Source organism: Priapulus caudatus, unplaced genomic scaffold (genome assembly GCF_000485595.1).
Source record: "Priapulus caudatus unplaced genomic scaffold, Priapulus_caudatus-5.0.1 Scaffold425, whole genome shotgun sequence".
In the NCBI taxonomy this organism is placed as follows: Eukaryota; Metazoa; Priapulida; class Priapulimorpha; order Priapulimorphida; family Priapulidae; genus Priapulus; species Priapulus caudatus.
This window is the reverse complement of record NW_014577486.1, coordinates 316,124-324,024: the sequence shown is the minus strand read 5'-3', so window position 1 is coordinate 324,024 and position 7,901 is coordinate 316,124. Positions and strand designations below refer to the sequence as shown.

Here is a 7,901-nt window from a genome sequence, read left to right as displayed (position 1 = left end):
AATGTTGTTGTGAGAGAGATGCAGTATCGGTGGACCGCCAGCTAAACACGCCACATCTTGTTCACTCTGGTGCGGAAAAAGCATTGGACAGAAATATAAGTATAATTACACTTTTGTTATTATTATTGAGTAATTTTATAACATATTATATAATCTAGCGCTCCTGTCTGCTCTCTCTCTCTCCTCTCTCTCTCTCTCGCTCTCCTCTCTCTCTCTCTCTCTCTCTTTCTCTCTCTCTCTCTCTCTCGCTCTCTATATATATATAATAATAATATAATAGTATATATATATTATATATAATAATATATTATATATTATATAATATGCATAATATAACATATAATAACTATTATTATTAGTATGTATTATTATACGCCGTATTATTATCCTGACATTATAAATGCACTGACGGGTAGATGTTAACGCTATGATAAGCAGTCTACACGCCCTGAAGCACTCAATGCTGAACATTTCTCTCGTGTGCGCGATCAACTGCAGCGATAGTACAACCAATATGCGCGATCGCAATCCGCGCTGCGCATTAAGCACTCACCTCCGGCCAGCGTGCTAGGCTCGCGCACGAACTTGAATATCTGTTCAAAAGTCGGCCTACCGAACGTGATTTTGTCGCCTTCAGGCCCCCGGTGTGAACATGCTTCTCTTCGTGGACGACGTGAAAGCCCTGCTGCTCGCCCAGATGTACTGAAATGCCTGAACGTAGAGCCCATACTAGCGATTTCGTTATTGAGGGTTGTATGTGAGACGCCCGCTAGTTAACGACCTGTAACGACAGACTTGCCCTGTCTCCCTCTTTCTCTCTTTTCTACTCTCTCGCGCCTCATCTCTCTCTCGCTCTTCCTCGTCCGTCTCCCTCTCGCCTTATCCCCTTATCTCTCCCCTTCTCTCTTTTTCTCCGTTTCCGCATCTCCCCATTCTCTCTCTTGTCTTCCTCTCTACTCTCTCTCTCTCTCTCTGCTCTCTTCCCTCTCTTCTCTGCTTCTCGTCTCTCCCTTTCTCTCTCTCTCTCTCTTTTCTCTCCTCTCTCTCTCTCCATCTCTCTCTCTCTCTCTACTCTCTCCTCTCCCTCGCTCTCTTTCTCTCTCTTCTCTCTCTTGCCTCTCTCTCTCTCTCCTTCTCTTTATCTCTCTCTCTCTCTCTCTCCCTATCCTCTCTCCCTCTCTCTCTTCCCTCTCGCCTCCCCGCTCTCCGCGGGGCGGTAGCCTATCAGATGGTAACTACAGCGCTTACAGCCCATCATCGTTCTCAGATCGAACGTGTGGAGAGTACTGGCTGACGAAGATGTTCACCGTGCTGGATACGTTCATGACGTCAGCGTCCCTCTACGTGTCCGGAGAACGTCGCAGCAACCACTCCCAGCTCCGGTCTCGCTGCGTCGGAAACAGCAATCCCACAGAAAGCTACACGCTGATGAATCGATCGATTGCATATATTCGTCCTACTCGATTCGCGACCTTCATGTTATGCCGAAGATTTGCATACGTTTTGATAATGTGATTATTTACAAAGTACTTTGTTTTTTGTTTATTGCGGTCGTGCGTGTTCAAAAGAATGCTACAGCTTTCAATGCATATCTTCTCTTACAATGGCGCGCATAACATGCACCCTAATATAATACTATAACCCACATGCCACGCATGCACGCCACGCACGCCACAAATTACGGCACACGCACACGCACACGCGACACGCACACCCCACACCGCACACACGCACACGCACCACGCCACCACATGCACACGTCCACCACGCACACGCACACGCACCAACGCACACGCCCACACGCACACCACAACACATACAGAGGCAGACAAATAAGACGACGGGACTGACGGCTCGGGTCCCATGGACAAACAGACGCCGATAATACGCGTAGCTACCCGAACGACTTGTTATATTCAACGACCCCCCTACCCCCCCCGCCCTCCAGCCGCCGTCCTCGCCCCCGCCTCACCCACGGCCTCGACCCCGCCTCACCCCGCCTCACCCCACGCTTTGCCTGCCACTGCCCTCACCTTCGTTGCAGGCGACTCCGTTGGTACGCGGTTCGTCCGACGTGCCGTACACCGAGATCGCGGAGTATGGACGAGCTAGCGCGCTGCGGCGTTATGCCGATGCCTCCACCTATCATGCACGGCAACGTCGTTACTTGTACATTCCTGCACTGGTTGCCAGCCCCCTACGCCGTCCGTCAGATAATCACCTACACAGGCGGGAATACCTTCTGATGTAGCCAAGACATCATCATAATATATATAGATGACAATATAGATTGTTAATATAAGATGATAATATAAGATGATGATAGATGATATAGATCATATAGATGATATTAGATGATATAGATGATCATAGAGCATATAGATAATATAGATGATATAGATGATATAGATGCATATAAAAATGAGTGATAGCGATATAGACCCCTGAATCATCTCCCCCCCGTCCCTACCTCCCTCCTTACCTATCTGTTCACACTCCCCTCACCTTCGGAGAGAGACCTGCACACATCTCTGTTCTCCTCTCCCTCCTCCTTTCCTCCCCATTCCCCTCCCCCTCATCCTCCTCTCGCCGCTCAACCGCGTTCGCGATAGGAGAGCTTTGCACATGTTTGCGCGGATCGACCGGAACTTTCGCCCAGCTTCCACGTCGCATGCGTCCGAGCGCGCTTCACGCTGCACGGAGAGCAGCGGGTCTCGGTGCGGCCAGACGTCGATTCGCTTGCAAACGAGTGGCGAACTCGTCGGGCGCACCGCCGACAGCAGAGGCGTAGCCAGCTGCTCAGCGGAGCGGTTACTGCGAAGCTGGAGCGAAAGCCGCAACACGATCTTCGTCACGTCTGCGCACGAGAGAGGGCAGAGAGAGAATGAGCAGAGGGTAGCAGAGTATGTGAGAGTGAGATGAGAGGGGGAGAGAGTGTGGAGAGAAGACGAGAGAGAGGGGGTGGTGGGGAGTGGGAGGGGGTGGTGAGGGAGGAGAGAGGGGGAGGAGCGACGACGAGAGCAGAGAGAGCCAGAGAGAGGGCGATCGAGGAGAGGACGCGAGAGAGAGAGTGGGGGAGAGAGAGATGAGAGAGAGATGAGAGCAGGAGAGTCGGAGGAAGAAGATGCGGGGAGAGAGTGTGAGCAGAGGAGAGCGAGAGAGAAGAAGGGGAAGATGAGAGAGAGAGGATGGGCGAGAGAGGAGAGCCGAGAAGAGACGAGGAGTAGTGAGAGAGAGCACACGCAGCGCACGCACGCACGCACGCACGACACGCACGCACGCCACGCGCACACACGCACGCTGACGCACGCAAAAACACACACGCACGCACGCACCCGCAACGGGCACACACACCGCGCGCACGCATCGAACGCGACGGCACACACGCACGCTACGCACGCGACGCTCACGCGACCGCCCACGCACGCACACACACACAACACACACACACACACACACAACATTCACACACACAGCCACACCGTATATAGTATTAATAATAATATATAGTAAGTATATATCATGTGTGTGCTATATAATATATACCGATAAAACATACCCTGACGAAGCAGTTCGGGCGGCCGGGGTTAACAAGATTCGAGCTCTTACCTTCCTGCCGTCCCCATGTGGATTAATTGATCTAAGACGAACAAGATGCGCCGCGACGAGGAGCGTAGTAGTAAAATTAGAGGTCGCCTGCAACACGCAAGCACACAGAGAGTACAGATGAGGCCGAATATTCTGGATTATTCTATAGGCGCGGGACGTACACACGCACACATAGCACGAATTTTTAAGTATTACGCCAACATTGAAACAGAAAACTGAATAAACTAGATTACGTTTAACATCTGCGGATTTATGAGCCTATTCGTAACTACGCTTATCCCTGTGTGTACCGTGCACGCACACACACACAGACACACACACACACACACACACACACACACACACACACACACAACACACACACACACACACACACACGCACGCACACGCACTAACACAGCGCGAACGCACACACACACACGCGCACACGCCACACACACAGCGCACACGCACACGCACAACACGCGCACGCCACACACACACATACACACACACACGCACACACTACACACACACGCAGTACTAACCTCCAGCATCTTTGCTGATCCGTGCACGATCATGAGAACGTATATCGGTATGTACAGGTGATGCGTCAGCCAGAACGCCTTGAAGGCGCGCAGACGTACGACGGGCGTGGCGAAGATAAAACAGTATGTAGCAGATAGCGACGAGTATGAGACCAGTAAGACCTAGACGGTGATAGAGGGAGGGATGGAGGAAAGCGAAGCATCCACAATATCAGTCACGTCACCAGCGACAGATCGAATTAATGTAATTCATTTAATATATGTTTCATTAGTTATGTTTTTTTTTAGTTAATCTATAAGTTTTACTAGTTTTATTATTATTATAGTTATTATGTAAGTTTTATTTGTTATGAGTTATATAGGTAATTATATATACGTGGTTATGCGTTATAAGGCCTTGTACGCATATTTATTCTTCATATACCCACCATTCGTAACGTGTGGATACAATTACTTTATCGGAATTATGGCAGGAGACGATTCGGATAAGATAAGTATAATAATATATATATATATATATATATACCATATATATATATATATAATTATATATATATATATAATACTATTCATATATAATATATATATAATACACCTTGTATATACATATCTATAACACATACCACATACATATATATGGTAAGTTATTATTGTATTCAGTCGCGGGCCCGTTTACTGGATAAGCTATGCTGCACAAGTCTTACCTGTGACTGTCTTATACAGGAAGTATACGAAGTTTGGTTGAAACGTCGAGCTGAAAATTGCGTAAAGATGTTATGACGTTGCAAAATGTAATAAATACAAACGTCGCCCATGCGATCACGCGGAAAAGTGTCGATTTCAAATAATAACGTATAATTAACTCGGTGTTTAAAACGATATTCGACATCTCCTAATACAATTTGATGTACTTTACTCCCGATTTTAATCACACACTAACTTTTAATAGTTAGGATGCAAACAAAAACATTAGTAGTGCGACACTACTCACGGAAACGTGATTTCCTTGAACAGGCACATCAGATGTTCGATCGGCTGCGTGGTCACGTGATACATGTTGATGATGTGACCGACAGAGTGAACGGCTGAAATCACGTGAATCACACAGATGTTCAGTTGTTGTTTTTGATCGAATTTTCATTAAATTAAATTAATTAATTAGTTAAATTTTATTCAATATCATCGAATTAAATATTATTTTGTGATGTAAAGTTCAATCGAATGTTCCTAACATATCCCACTGCGGTAACAATGAAAGCAATCGAGCTTCGGGTAATGCTGGCGAACGAGAGCGATGTGTATTAGGGCGGGGGCGCCCGCCTTGAGCTTGCATGCAGCCGCATGCTCTCTATGTTGCAAACGAGTGTGCAAACCATAGAAATAATATAGATAGACTATCTATAGTTATCTATAGTTATCTATATTATTTCTATGGTGCAAACTCAGGCAATTTATCGGCAGGTAAAACTAGTAAAACTGTAATTCGTAACTAGTAAATCGTAAACACAAAGTAAACGAATGAATGAATGAGTGAAGGAATTAATCAATGAATAAATAAATTAATTAATAAATAATGAATAAATAAACAAGTTAAACAAATATAAATAAATAAAATGAAATAATGTAATTACCAAACGAATTAATTAATTGAAAAATTAACTTTAATTAAAACAAATAATCAACTAAATAAACTTTATTTAACCAATTATCCGACGCCGAGTGGGCGGGTGGGAACCCGCCCACTCGGCGTCGGATAATTGGTTAAATGAAGAATGCGTGACCTGTGAAGAACTGTGTCCGAACCTGTGAAAAATGCCGACGTGCAGGCGACGATCTTGTGAAACTCGAGGGCCGAGTCTAACGGGATGTACTGATTGATGACGGTGTCGCGCAGTGCCGTAATGATGTGTCGGCAGACGGTGAGCAGCAGCAGCGAGAAGGTGAACGACATGACGTGAGCGGCACCGCGGGTCACACAGATGCCGTGACCCATGACGCGCCGCAGGTCGTTGTTCTCCGACAGCACGCAGTAATCTGTGTGACGCAGACGATAGAGAGAGAGCAGACGATATTCTCTGTCTATTTTTCTATCAATCTATCTCTATCGTTCTCGCTATCCCTTACTCTCTTTCTCACCACTTCCCTCTCTGTTTCTCTGTGTGTACGTGCTCGTATATTTGCATGCATCCATGCGTGCGTGCGTGGGTGTGCGTGTGGGCGTGCATGCTTGCGTGTGTGTATGCGCGTGCGTGTGTGCGTGCACGTGTGTATGTTTCTACAGATCTGTTTACGTCTGACTATGTATTGGAACATGTACAAAGTAGATGTCGGATACATCTGAATGCTTTACTGGCTACACATACTCGACCGCACGTATGACACAGAAACCATTCTACACGCACTGTGTGTGGACCCCCTAGCAAACAAATATATTTCTATTTTCATTTCTGCGGTGATCAGTGCCTGTAAAGACATCATAGAGACAGTTGTAAGACGAGTTAAAGTTCCGTTTCTCGTGGAAACGAAACGATAAAGTAACGGGAGCATTACTGATCATGTAGACGCTACACTTATGGTGGAGCCATTGTTTAGAACTACGTTCTATCGCTATGTAATTGACTAAAATCTATGATCTAGCCTCATACGTCGCATATTCACGTATTTACACATTCCTGCTTACCAAACATATAATACAAGCGCTAATTCCGTATTTACAAAAAATAATATTCCTATATACGCTCCCTCCCTCGAAACAGTTAAGAGCACATTGCAACCTTTGCATATTCTTTCACATAGTAACACGGCCACTCCTGTTCACCCGAACATACACACACTCATTAATTACCTATCGTGATTACTACATCGCAGAATATAGATCGCTAACAGCGTGCCTACCGCTGCCATTGCACCGATGACGTCATCCGTCAACGTAAGCTCGCGCGTTGTGACGCACGCTCTATTGGCAGCAGACGCACAGAGTGGCGGGAGCGGTGACTGTGCGAGACGCACGACGAATGATCGATTAACAGTCACAGTGAATAATCAATCAATAGATCGCCCAGAAGCGGAGAAGGTGATCAATTCTTCATCGTGATAAATGATAACTAAGAAACAATTTTCCAAGCTCATTGCGCCCTCTATAGTATAGCTGCAATCGGTTGCAATTGGCTACCTTCTGCCCTGCATGGTTACCCATTATTCATGTATACTTTCATGAACGTCCACACGCATTTACATACGTACATGCATGCTGACATAATGCATGCATACGTACGCGCGTAGGTATATAAATATTTCACGAATTCAACAATTCCAAAACACAGTATTCAATCTGCAGTCGCCACTGTCGTGTGTGAGCATTTCTGCGATCAGTAGATCTATACTATAAGCTCAGGAACGATCTTCTCTTGATGAATAAACGAATAAAACTGCGACACGTGCGCCTCTATCGACGAAACTACGAACTATGGTTGGCTCGCGTTAAAAGTTCTCGTAGAAGTGCAGAAAGCTGGGCAGCTGTCTCGTCTGGTTGACGATGGCGCATGCGCGGTCGATGCCGTGCGTCAGTATCGGTGGACCGCAGCTAAACACGCCAATCTTGTTCATCTGGTGGGAAAAAGATTATCAGAAATATAATATAATACACTTTTGTTATTATTATGAGTATATAACATATTATATATCTATCGCTCCTTCTCTCTCTCTCTCTCTCTCTCTCTCTCTCTCTCTCTCTCTCTCTCTCTCTCTCTCTCTCTCTCTCTCTCT

The 7,901-nt window shown here is 46.1% G+C and overlaps 1 protein-coding gene across 1 annotated transcript in view; it reads right to left on the bottom strand.

Annotated features, from left to right (window-relative positions):
* Positions 1-7,901, bottom strand: part of LOC106810268 (dual oxidase-like) — a gene marked incomplete at its 5' end in the record, with an annotated part of 21,362 nt that overhangs the window by 342 nt on the left and 13,119 nt on the right. The window contains 8 exon segments of the mRNA XM_014813561.1: positions 554-609; positions 1,249-1,340; positions 2,634-2,822; positions 3,610-3,695; positions 4,137-4,298; positions 4,841-4,890; positions 5,128-5,221; positions 5,940-6,170. Of these exon segments, the coding sequence (XP_014669047.1) occupies positions 554-609; positions 1,249-1,340; positions 2,634-2,822; positions 3,610-3,695; positions 4,137-4,298; positions 4,841-4,890; positions 5,128-5,221; positions 5,940-6,170 (960 nt within the window).